The 12,939-nt window shown below is 41.8% G+C and overlaps 1 protein-coding gene across 3 annotated transcripts in view; it reads left to right on the top strand.

The window, feature by feature from the left end:
* The window catches only part of SCUBE2 (signal peptide, CUB domain and EGF like domain containing 2), a 48,531-nt gene that overhangs the window by 13,233 nt on the left and 22,359 nt on the right, over positions 1 to 12,939 (top strand). For all 3 annotated transcript variants that reach the window (XM_080404645.1, XM_080404643.1, XM_080404644.1), the window contains exons 5-10: positions 5,665 to 5,790; positions 6,188 to 6,304; positions 7,172 to 7,261; positions 8,881 to 8,997; positions 9,985 to 10,107; positions 11,910 to 12,026. In XM_080404645.1, coding sequence (XP_080260771.1) covers positions 5,665 to 5,790; positions 6,188 to 6,304; positions 7,172 to 7,261; positions 8,881 to 8,997; positions 9,985 to 10,107; positions 11,910 to 12,026 — 690 coding nt within the window. The remainder of the gene's footprint in view (positions 1 to 5,664; positions 5,791 to 6,187; positions 6,305 to 7,171; positions 7,262 to 8,880; positions 8,998 to 9,984; positions 10,108 to 11,909; positions 12,027 to 12,939) is intronic.

The following is a 12,939-nucleotide window of genomic DNA, read 5'->3' on the forward strand; positions in this document are numbered from 1 at the left end:
GGTTGAGTTTTTCAAAGCTGTAAAGGGTCTTGAAGTCCTCACTCTTTTTAAAAGGAACAGTGTCAGAGTCTTCTAAGTGACTTTGAAAGCATTACATCCCTTCTGCCCCTTTGATCTCACCTGTATGTCTGCGGTGCTGTGCTTGTTAACAGCTGTACCGCTGTACTCCCCAAGTGCTTTCCGCCCTGTTGTGCAGCTAAGCAGTGTCCTGATGCAGGGAAGGGCAACAAACTGAAGGACAATGAGCTCTGACCATTTCCATTGGCTTTAGTTGCAGGGCAATACCTGCGTTACCTTGAGGTACTTTTTAGATTCCCTGATACAGTGTTTAGGTTTCAGCTAAGAGATTTATTATTTGTCAGCCCCAAAGGTATTCTTACCGTGTTCTTTATTTTGAGTGAAACCTTTATGAAGCAACCTTTGAGAGATCACAGAGCCTTGGATATCTAATTAGACATTGGTTTGAACAAAATTATTTTGGATGCCCTTAGGGAATACTTTAAAGTGGTCGCTCAGATCAGGGAGTTGTCCGTTGAACTGTACAGTGAATATGTTACCAAGAAGTATTTAAAGCTGCAAAGCTTTCTTTAATCTATGGCTTATCGTTGGCATGACTATAAGAGGAATCTGAGCACGAATAAACAAATCTCATTTTGAAGATCCCCATAGTGAAGAGATCAACATTTCTAGACATATATGGCCATCCATAGATGAGTGCGCTGAGGTGGCTGTCATCTGACGTAGCTGAACTGATCTTTTGTTGCAATTAAGAATTGTATTCTCAGCTTCTCTGGTACTGGATTTGGTCTCACAGGGGTCTGCTGATGCGTGGCCATTTCTCAGGCCACAGCTCAGCTTGCCACTGCAGGAGCTGAGCCAGGTGTGGGGACAAGTGGGGACAAGCAGGAAGGCTGCAGAGGTAGGCAAGGCATTTCCCTTCGTGTTGCCTTGCTAGCAGTGGGGGGGGGGTGTGTGTCCATGGATGATGAATCTAAGGATGAAAATCAGTTGCTTAACTCCTTCTGATGCAAAGGGAAGAAAAACCTTCCAACTCTATTCTTATTTGCTGCTGCTGGAGTACCCTCTAATCTCCCGAACTAACAGCAGCAGCATTTTCCTGTCTTTCATATTTGTTCCCTAAATTGTACCTTTGGAACTCTCTCTCTGTTCTTTTTAAAGATGCAGTTAATTTCTTTGAACTTGTAGCAAAAAAGGCCATTTTTCTGTAATACCCATAATACCAAATTTTCATTTGATTTAGTCTTTTTTTTTTTTTTTTTTTTTTTGGGGGGGGGGGGCGGGGGGAGGAAAGGCAAGAGAAGAAAAAGATGCCTTTTTTCCTAAAAACTATATTTTCTATATTTTATAGAAACCAGCCTTAAGAAAAAAAACCCTTACTGTTCTTGTCTAAAATGCTTTTTTTCTTCATACTGAAATACACAAGTGTTTGTTTGTCTTTAAAAGCCATTTTTTCAAGTTGTTATGCTATGACTGTTTCCTTCTCCCCTCCCCACCATTACTGTGAAGAAGTACTCCACGGGATTCCCCACTTTTTTTTTTTTTTTCCCTTGGGTGGGCAGGTCTGTTGTAAGCCAAATCTCATTGCTTTATCTTTCCACTCACTTTGTTCTCTGCTTTTCTGCTCATCGCTACGTCTTCTGTTCTCTGTCTTGTGTATACATCTCTCTGTATATACTCTGTTAGTTCTGAGACCTCACAGCATTGATCGAAACAGCATTTGGCACCTACTGTCTAGACCATCCGTTCAGTTTTGCTTCTTATCTATAATATAAGGGAGCATTTCCTTCCCTGTCTCCCACGCCAATGAAAAGAGTGCATACATTAATACTTGACAGACCTTCCTGGTGGTCTGCAAAACTGGTCTTTACATAGACAGAAAACAAGTGGAGATAGGAGAAACAGAGAGGTTTGGGGCTGTTGTGCTCCTCCTGATGACCAGTGTAATGGGGGAACCCCGAGTTGTCTGGCCTTCCAAGTCTATCTGCAATTATTCTCTGGGTTCCATGTCACCTACTGTGACATGGGACTCAAAGTCAGGTAGGTATTAGAGGAGAGTTTCATAAAGTTGATGCTTCATCTGATATGACTGTGTTGGTCTGAAGCACAGAGGTGCTCTGAGGGGCTTGCTAGCTCTGTCTAGCCCCTGCTTTTACACTACAGTAACTCAGAGTGTCCTTGGGAAGTTGTGCACAGTCTTTTTTTTTCCTTGCCTGTCTGCTCTGAATGAGCTCTTCTTCATCTGTGTGTGGGAGAATGGATTTACTTTGGGAGATTGTTACAGCAGCTGGCAGGGCAGCCGTGCACATGTAGCCTGTTTCTGAGTTTAACTTGCTCCATATCACAGAACACAAAAATTTGAAGGAAAACAGTTTTTTGTGAGTAAATATGTAGTTCATCTTTGTGGCTGCTGTTGCTTTGGATGATATATCTTGCTACTCTCCCTTGTGGTGTTTCACAGTCATAGCTATCTGCTTGTTGGGCTGAATCAATGGGAGTGAATTGGACCTGCAAGTTGAAAGCCACATTTGACATCACAGTGTGCACTGAAAGCTCGTACACAGGGGACCATCTCAGCTGTTGCTTTTAGAGTCCTTCCAATTGTGGAGAGCAGCGGTAACTAGAAAGCTTTTTGGAAAAAGTTGCCTTAACGCAAGGGTGTAGAAAGCGTGAAAAAAAGACTAAAGCGTTCCTGGGATGTCCTGTGCTGCTGGCTGTGCTGTTCTTCTCACCGTTTGGCTCTTAGAGGGTGCCTCTGAGGATTTCTGGTAATTCTTTGTTCAGTTGTATCCTCTCCCTCTGTCCTATTGAGCGCCTGTTTGAATGTTCCCTAAATGGAGCCTTAATGCTCTTAGCTGATGGATGGTGGTGTCCCCACATCTTCTGTGTAAAAAAGACAAAGATTTAAACGCAGATCATAATGTAAGATACTGATTTAACATGACCTGATAGGGGAATACAGGGCTGGCTTTTTGCCTGTATCTTGCTGGTGAGAGGAGTGCTCGGATCTCACTGAAGTTTGCTGGGTAACTTTGTGAAGGTCCAGTCATCAGAAGGGACTTGACCAGCTTGGGGTCTGCTAAGCCAGGCACTGGATTCTGCTCTCTTGGCTGTGAATGTGGTGATCAAGAGACTCATCCATGCCAAGACACTTGTGTGTCAGTCAGTCAGTCAGGGCCTCCTGCAAGAGGAATTGTGTGTCTGGGAAGCATGTGGTGGGATCTGACCAAAATTTGTTTGGTTCTGGACCACGGTCTGCCATTGCAACAGCTCTGGAGCAATGTGACCTGGGAGACTTTGTCCATGAAGGAGTCTGCAGTCACACAGCAGCTGCGGTTTTACAGACATTTCTTTAATACAACCTTATAAAATGGTGCTGAATGGAAATCTTCTACCACCTTTGGAAACAAGCAGCAGGTTCATAGTAAAAGCTAGAATGTGTGGATGTAGGTATCTTCTATGCACTGTCTTTTGGGTCAGCTAGATTTTGGTGGGTTTGGTCATGTGCCCTGTTACACAATGGTTACGTCGTCATTAAAAAGTGCCCTGGTTTGGGAAGGGCAGTTTTAGCTTTCTGTGAAGACCTGATTGAATTCTGCTTGCTCAGAACGGAGCAACCAAACTTTTTGTCTGTTTTACCAAAGTACGTGCTTGAACAGAGCTTGATAGAGACAAAAGGGCAACTTTAACAAAACCAAGCTGCTAATTCTCTTAATGCTTTCTAACACCTCTGAGCTAACAGTCCAAATCGTATTGCATGCTAAGAACAGAAATGTCACAGAAACACTGGAGTTAATGAAGCTAATTTGTGGCCTGATGGGTTGTCCCCTTCCTTGAGCGTCAGCACAATAATGGGTGACAGCTTTCTGTGGGCTCCTTGGGCTCTGTCTGTGCTGCAGGATTTGAGGTGTCATTGTCTTGCTAGACTTCTGGAGTCCTCACTGTGGGAAAGGAATCAAGAAGCCAGTAGAGCAGAATAATCTAGGCTCTGCAATATCCATTCTTTTGTGGCTGAAGGCTGTCTTAATAGAGAAAGGGTACTGTAGCTTGTGCTTCAGATAGCAGGAATAGTCGTGTGCAGAGCAAGGACCTGATGGAAGTGCAGTGGAATAATGGAGAAAAAGCTGACCTCGGCTTGCCAGCACAGTGGTTTTGTTTCATTTGGTAATAAGGCTGCAAAAAAGGCTGTGTAAGCTTGACAAATATGTAGGGTGTTCACACAGCCCCTTTTCAGCAGCATGGTCACCCTTTTCATTAGCATGGTCACCCTTTTCGTTCTCTCTCTGGTGGTGCATCTGTTCAACTCTGCGGAAGTCCACTGAGGTAATGTGGATTAAGCCCTTGCAGCCAAAGTGCCCCACTTAGTCTTCTCAGATGAGGTGTTATCACCAAGGAGAAAGAGCATTTTGGTGTAACATGTCTTATAAAAGCCAAGTGCACCAAGGCAGAGAATTTGATGGCAAAGGTGCGTTCTCCGTATACCTGAGGAGAGCATTCAGTTGTCTTCTCTCCCAGTTTTGTAGCACTATAGAATATTTCAGCAAAAAATCTATGGTGTACTGTTAGAAGAAAAAATATTCTTTTAATTTGGTCTAATGAACCCATTTGATAACTCAGCCCGCAGCTGTGTAGTTTTAAGTTGTGTGTATACAATGCGTCACCATCTTGCCAATGGCAAAGGCATGGATTTGGCTGAACGGTGGGGCCAGGTGAAAGAAGTTTTTACAGTAACTCTGGGAATAATTTCTCCCTGTTTAATTTACTTTAACTTCTTGCAAAAGCCAGACAAGACACTCAGGCAGTTGTTGAGTGCTGGTGCGTGAACAAGTTGTAACTATTAGAGAGAAAAATGATAGGATGTTTTTAGGAGGTGCACCAAAAAGAAGGAAGTCTCTAGTGTCACATTGCTTTTTCATTTGGTTAAAACAGGCACTGGCCAGTTTTAAATTCTGTCCAGCCAGGAAGTTGTGTAGAAATATAGAACGCTGTGATAATCCCCAGTGGACTTATTTTGGGAGGTATTTATTGAAATCAGAAAAAAAATCAAAACAAAACAGTTACAAAAGAGAATTGACACACGGCATACGTACAATGTGCATGTCTACCCGGTCACTGCTTGGTCACTGCTGAGGTACTTATGACTTTGGGAATCTACTTTGTAGGCCAGTAATTGAAATAGGGATGACTTTCATGACTGTTGGCCTAGGCATTCCTGTGTCTGGTGGCTGCTCTTTTAAGCAGAGAGATAAGAACTTCATTTTAGGCTTTGATCTTGCCAGATATCAGCCACCTTGCAATTTTAATGAAAGAAATGAGGTTTTATAAACACTGGTTTGAAGTTGAGAGCATTGGATGATAATGCAGATGCTGCACAAATCTAGGGATGTTGCTTTTTGACTTTGCAGTCAAAGAATATGGGCACAGAAAAGATCACAGATGGAGAAACCTTGGGACCGTTAACTTTGCAGGACTGGACTACCTGCCTTTCCTGTCTGTAAGCTTATACTTCTTGTTCTAACGCTACAGAGTCTTCCCAGAAGTAGCAGGCTGTCGTCTCTGCGTGTGTTGAACTGACTTTATTTGACTGTTGCCTGCATTCAGAGATACTGAGGATGCTGATGCTCTTGCACTTGTCCTGTTTTGCAGAAGGCATGAGCTGCATGAATAAAGATCATGGCTGTGCCCACATCTGCAGAGAAACACCCAAAGGAGGAGTTGCCTGTGAATGCCGACCAGGATTTGAACTGTCCAAGAACCAGAGGAGCTGCATTTGTATGCAACATTCTGCATATGCTTATGGTTTCCCAAAGTGAACAAATAGTGTTCTGTTTGCAGTGATATGGGATTTGGTATGTTACAGCTAAACTGGGATGACGTGCCTAAATTGTGTGCATTTGAATTAAACTAGAATCAGTGGCTTTGCTGGACGCTATCACAGCAGTCTGTTGGTTGCTGCAGTATCTGTAGTTCAGGACTTGCACCATCATTCCTAGCGGTAGGGAGTTCAGCTCCGCAGGAGAGCTCTGCAGCATTTCGCTCTCAACAGAGTTCTTCGGGCAAGGGGCGTGTTGGGAAGGTGTATTGGATGGTCACATGGAGACAAAATTACACACTGTCTTTCGAAGGTGCTGGAAGTACTTGGGAGGTGTAACATATGTTTTCTTTCTAGTGACATGTAATCATGGAAATGGTGGCTGTCAACATACATGTGATGATGCTGATAATGGGCCGATTTGTGGATGTCACCCCAAGTACATCATACATACGGATGGGAAAACCTGCCTGGGTCAGTATACAGTGGAGGGAAGTAGTTTTCTGTTGATGACTGACTCTAGAGTGGTGTAGCATTGCTGTGTGTGTATGATTAATGCTCCTGATAATAGTATTTCTGGAAAATGTCAAGGGATCCAAAAAGGAAGCCTGCTAGTGCACGAGTGAATTGGTTGGGTCCAGGCTACTTATGCTTCCCTATATAAGTAGCTACCTAATACTAGCACAGCTCGTAACTACGCCTGGTCCCTCTGAAACACAAGGCCTGTCGCTAACCAAAGAAGATTCCCTTCCCTCTAGGATATTTTAGGTTCAGTTTCTTGTATAGCATAAGCCAGCGAGTGTATCCAAGCCGTACAGCTGTTAAAACTAGAACTCTGAATTCAATTAAAGTACAATTTTTGCAAGGCAGTTGTCCAGTAAAGCAGGCACTTAAAATTTACAAACCCTTTCAGACTCTGGAAGAGTTTGGTTTTTATTGATTGTAAAGAAATGGTCAAGCGTAAGTGGCTGGTGCTTGTATTAGTCCATGATAGATGATGACAGCGTGCTCTTAACAGAACAGTTCATGACAGTTCAGGTAATTCTTTCAGCTTGCTGCTGTTCACTACATCTGCAGCACATCTTCTGTTTTATTAAGAATACTGAAGCAAACATGAGTTGCAAGGAAGCAACAAAAGCAAAAGATTCTCATGGTTTTGACTGAAGAGTCTTAGTTATTTTCATTATTACTTTTTTTTAAAAAAATATTTCTGCCTAGTTAGTTCCAACTGATAATTCAGCATGCGATGCAGCTGTTTGCATGTGTGTGCATACTGGATATCAGATGAAGCTTCTGGTCAGGGCACACTTACTCATTTGCTTTTTTTCATGCTCTTTACAGAGAGGGAAGAGGCTGCTGTTGAAATTTCTGAGGGAAACACTACATCAGGAGCCGATGTAGACAAGAGGGTGAAGCGACGGTTGCTTATGGGTAAAAGTGCTTATTCCCAATTATTTTGCTTTGTGATGAAACCTTTTAGATTGAAGATTTGGGTTTGGTTTTTTTTTTATTATAACCATCGTAGCTCTGGGCTGAATTCTGCCTGAGATGCTCCACTCCCTTTTAAGGAAATAATATTATTCCGTAATGTGTAAGAAACTATGTACATTGTTTGTGATGGTCAGTAGGAGGTGTCAGGTAGTTGCCCTTAAAGTAGTCTGTGTTTCCACAGTTCTAATTCATCATGGGAATGCAGTACAATCCCTTCTGTGCTACAGTTTTAGCCAAGTGATTTTGGAGGAAGCGGTGTTTTACCTGCTTCTCTTCAGTTGAAATTGTACTTGTACGTGGAAGAGGATTGGGTCTAGTGGTGGATTGCATCTAGGAAGCCATATTAGGATACAAGGCCATCTTCTTCTTCCTAGAGGTGTTCACATCTGGCCCAGAATGCCAGCCTCTGAGGGTCTGTCACTACTGGGGAGGCACAGGCATGAGAACCAGTCCCTGTGGTCTCGGGGCAGCTGGGTCAGTGGATGTCCACCTCTCACCAGCCCTTACTCCAGGCAATAAGGGTGATTTACTGTGCGTATTGACATTGCCACAGAGGTGGCACGGAGGCTGAGGAAGAAACTACCCAAGGTATAGGGCTAGCTCTGAGCTCCTGGATCCGTATTTAGACATCTAAATGAATAGCCTCATTTTCCAAAAAATGGCATTTCTGTGCAAAGAGGAAGAAAGAAGAGGCACTCTGTCTTCACATAGAGGTTGGACACAGCCTCCCAATGTTGAATGTGAGAGAGACTGGGAGGGAATAAATCAGTAAAGGTCTTAAAACCTGAGAATAAGTAGTGTATGCTTGATGCTGCAGAAAACCAGGAGACAGAGCTAGAAAGAGGATTTTGAAAAGCAGACATAGAAAATTATCTTTGCAGCTGTCTGAATCGGTATGTGCTAGATAAAATTGCATTTGTCCAGCCAGTAAAAAGGTGGTTAGACTGACTACAAGAGGATGGATGCCAGAGAGTGAGTTATTTTTGTTTAGCTGGATGTGAAGAACTGTATTTTAGGGGTGTTTGCTGGAAAGATTTGGTGAGATCTAGGCACAGTTTGCATCGAGGGAAGTTACAGGAACGTTAGACTGAGATGGCACCTGGGTTACAAGCCTGAAGGAACACTCAGTGTGGTGTAATCCACCATGACTGGGAGCACAGGTAGCATGGGGAGTTGTGTTGGGAGGGATTTTAGAAAACTGGTTTGGTAGTGTTGATTGTAACCAGGTGTCTGAGCATTGGTAGGAAGTGTCAGAGGATCAGCCAGGGTTGAGTGTAGGCATAAGGAGACAGAGTGACAGGAACAAATTAATCATTGAGGAACGGGAATCTGTGTTTAAGGACAGAATATTCAGAGACAGTATCTTAGTTTGTAGAGTGTCTGCAAAAAACTGGATGTAGTAGAGACAGGGTTTTTGCCAACACATGTATTTAGTAGTTGCTCATGTATACAGAGTAAATGTGGTTGAACAGCAGCGTGCTTGGAACTGCGCCTTGTATCGCATGATGTTTCTTATTACCATTATAATATCCCTGAGCAAACTTTATCTTGTTGGCTAGAAACATGTGCAGTAAATAACGGTGGCTGTGACCGTACGTGTAAAGATACATCGACCGGGGTTCACTGCAGCTGTCCTGTTGGGTTCACGCTCCAGTTTGATGGGAAGACATGTAAAGGTGAGTTTTGTACTTAAGGACACGTACGTACCAACACCTTGCTGTAAGGTAGTCATCTCCAAGTGAAGGTCATCTGGTGTCCAGAGGAAAGCTGGTATGTGTAATCTGACCTAGGCAAGGACTGCAGCTAGGGGTAGGCGCATGGTTTCCATTGCGTCAGGTGCATCATGTTCAGACAGTCTCTGCTGCTCTGTTCTTCCTCTTGCCGCTTCCACCCTTCCTGCCAGGGTAGCCTCATTTTTCATACGTGAGACTTGGTAGGAGGTAATACAGGTCTGTAGTAAAGCAGAGGTTGGTATTGGGAGGGGTAGGGCTGTAGGTTCTTACAGGCATACAGACCTATAGTCTGCTATTTTAACAGCAGTCAGCTGGGTTTATAAGTATATATCAGTGTGTAAACAGGGATGTGTGAGTGGAATTACTTACGCTCGTCCAAGCAGCAATAATGAGAGTACTGGAAGGGAGCAGCGGGACATTTAGGTTATGTTTTTTCCAGTAACTGGATGTTAACATGGTTGTGCTAGGCAAAAATAATGGAATCCCCATGCCTGAGTCAATTAATATTAGATAAAGAACTCATTCTAATACTGGCATGAAAAGAACAGGAGGTCTCCTCTGTCTGAGATTTCTGCAGGGCTTAGGAAGAGGAAACAGACAGAGTGTTTAAAAAGCTAAAACCTGTTAGAGAGCATTTAAGTCAAAAGTGTTTCCGAACAGAACTTGGAGAAATGGTCTTTTGTGCATACCTGTACTCAAATGTATCCGACAGCAATATGTTAAATGAAAGCAAATAACACTCCCATGGGGCTGAGTGGGCCAGATCATTCTTAAAAGCTGGATCTGATCTTCCTTACAATCTGTAGTAGTCTCGCTAGATTTTGTTTCTGGGCTTCTCTAACCGATTGGACGTGACTGTTTTCTGTATCTGGCAGTGGAAGTATGTAGAAAGTACCGCATTTATTTGCTGAAGTACTTTTTTTGTTACAGATATTGATGAATGCCAGTCCAGTAATGGAGGCTGTGATCATTTCTGTAAAAACACTGTTGGCAGTTTTGATTGCAGCTGCAGAAAAGGATTTAAATTGTTAACAGATGAGAAGTCTTGTCAAGGTATGTGCAGTGGAGAGGCAATAGAAGTAGAACAAATCAGGGTGGTTTGGACATCCACTACAATGATGAAGTGATAATGGACTCCAGAATAATTTCCATGCCTCAATTTTGTGGATTTTTTTTTTTTCTGAAACAGCTGTTGAGTTTATACAGTTGGCTTGATACTGTTGTAGGAGGTATGTTCAATGGCACCATGAACTATTATCTGGAAGCGACAGAGATAGCATCATATTAAAAAGCTTTTTATGAGGATAATGCTTCCCCCTCTTCTGTTAATTACCTTGAAATAATTTACAGGCAAAAATAGACAGTATCTCTCTGTCCATCTTACTGACTAGTTCACCATTGCAGTGAACGAGACATTTGGATGCCTTGAGTTCCTTATTTAAAGAAAAAAAAGATGTAACTCATGGTCTATGAAATTATAGGCCTGTAGACAGTCTGGAATCAATATTCCCTAAAACATCATAGAGCATTTGACTTTTGGGATGGCATGGATTTCTCCTGTGGTCTTGCAAAGCCTATTTGCTTTTCTGTATAATGGTTGTATGTATAGAGTTTAGCAATCCTGTTTAAGATGCTTAAATATATTAAAATACAAAGATCAAAATGGTCTGTGGTTTTGGAAAAGCTACAGTATGTAACAATGTATAGCCAGCTGGGGAGGTGAAGAATTACATTTCCTAGACAACCAGCTGACATTAATGATGAATTTCAGAAAGCTGAACTGACCAACAGAAAATAATTTTCACCTGGGTTTTTGGTGCATTCTTGTCCTTTTGAAATCTGACAAAGGAGGACAACTATTTATATGGGACAAACTTACTATAAAAATGTAAGATTTTCAAGATAGTTTGTGGTTTGTTTGGTTGGTTTTGATTTTGGGTTTTTTTTTTAAGGGAATCTGTTTACGAACTTAAAGACTTGCATCTCCCTTTTGTCCCTGTGACTTCTTTTGCTTTCCCTAGATTGTTCCAAAAGTGGTATCTTGAAGCATGCCAAAGCCCAAGAAAAGAGTGATGTAAAAAGAGTGTCAGTGATGATGTTGTGAACTTTTTTGTAACTTGCAACATTCTTACATATCATGCATAATATACTAGCATCAAAGTTTTAGATGCTTTTGGTGATACAATAAACGTTCAGTGTCTTAGAAGGTGATGGGAATGTTATTCTTTTACCATGCAATTCACTGAGATCATGATTAGGCTGTTACACTATGCTTTACAAAGAAGATGGGTGCAAAGTGATTGTAATGCCAAGGAAAACTTTCAGTGGAGAGAACAGGTATGTCAGCAGCTTTTAGAGGCAGACACTGAAGCCTAAATATACAGTATAATTATTCCAGTCATCTGTCTTCAGATGTGTCTCGGAGAACATGATGATTGTCAGCAGACTTAAATCAGGCACTGCATATTCATGTAGAGTTGAAACTGTGCTTCCATTTATAGGAAAAAACAAAGCTAATACTTTCTTTTGTAAACCTATTTCTTCAGACCTTACGTAGACTTTTCCTAATGAAATGAAAGTTTTGTCAGCATTTTTTTTTCTTCCATAGAAGAGAAAGATTTTTAAACATAATTGTTAAAAATGTAGTAGCACTTTTTCTGTTTGCCAAGAAAAATCTTGTTTGGCAAACTAATTGTTCTTTTAAAAGTTGTCATTTCATTATGTTACATTATTTGCTTTCAAAGAATTTGCTTAGTTTACATAAATCCGCACATCTCTGTGTCCTAACTTTGTTAGTTCACCAGTGCTTCCTCATCAGGCTGAAAGATACTGATGTATCCCTTTAAAACTTGCAGACATTGATGAATGCTCTTTTGAACGGACGTGCGACCACACGTGCATCAATCATCCAGGCACCTTTGAGTGTACTTGTAACAAAGGATACGCTCTCTATGGCTTCACACATTGTGGAGGTGAGTTATAAAAAGACTACAGGCAATGCTGGTAGAGTGCCGTTGTCACAGGTCTAATGAGTGTCTGTGAAGGACACAAGCCTATGTATGTGCACTAGGTGTATCGAGTAAATTTTACTCTTTGCCATGATATGGAGACACAGCAAAAGCAGAAACTAATCCTGCTTGTTTCTGTCATTGCTCAAATGATTTCCCCTTCCCACTCTGCATCCAGAAAGCACCTACAACTATTAGAACAAACCATTGCATTTTGCACTTGGGTATGAAAGCCATAATGTGATAGAATTTTCACATGCAGAAGTCTCGTTGACTGCAATGAAAAGTCAGTGTATAAGACCTAAAGAACAGGAAGCTCTGGATGACTTAGAAAATTATGGTTTTGCAGGTTGTCCTTGCACATATGTCAGACCCTCATGTGACGTAGATTGGAATTTAGCTGATGTACCACTGATTTATGTTGGCCAAGATTAATACCCTAATACCCTTCAATCTTTTATGCCTTTCCTGTAAGAAAAGCTCAAGGAAAGAGAGAAAGATGTTCACAGAACCTCAGTGTATGCCAAGTGCAAATATTTCCTTGACAGATTCCTACAATTAACATGAGGAAACATGAACAACTGGACATTAAGTGGAATTAAATCTGTTTTGTGTAAGCTCTAGGCAAGACGTTACTGACTCCATGTGCCTACTTAATTCTGAGTAAGACCTGTTTCTGAGGCAGAAGGAGCACACTTGAACTTGGAGATAACATTTAGGACATCTCTGTGAGCCTGACCTGTTCTAACCTCTGCCTCTAGAAATTTTGCAAAGAAGATTACAGGGCTGCAGCATCACTGTGTCTGGGTGGGGAGTAACACTGTTCATGTGTTCTACTTGCTAAAAGAAGTCTCTTCTCATTAATTCCTTTGCATTA

This window comes from Falco punctatus (assembly GCF_963210335.1).
Source record: "Falco punctatus genome assembly, chromosome: 10".
Classification (NCBI taxonomy): domain Eukaryota; kingdom Metazoa; phylum Chordata; class Aves; order Falconiformes; family Falconidae; genus Falco; species Falco punctatus.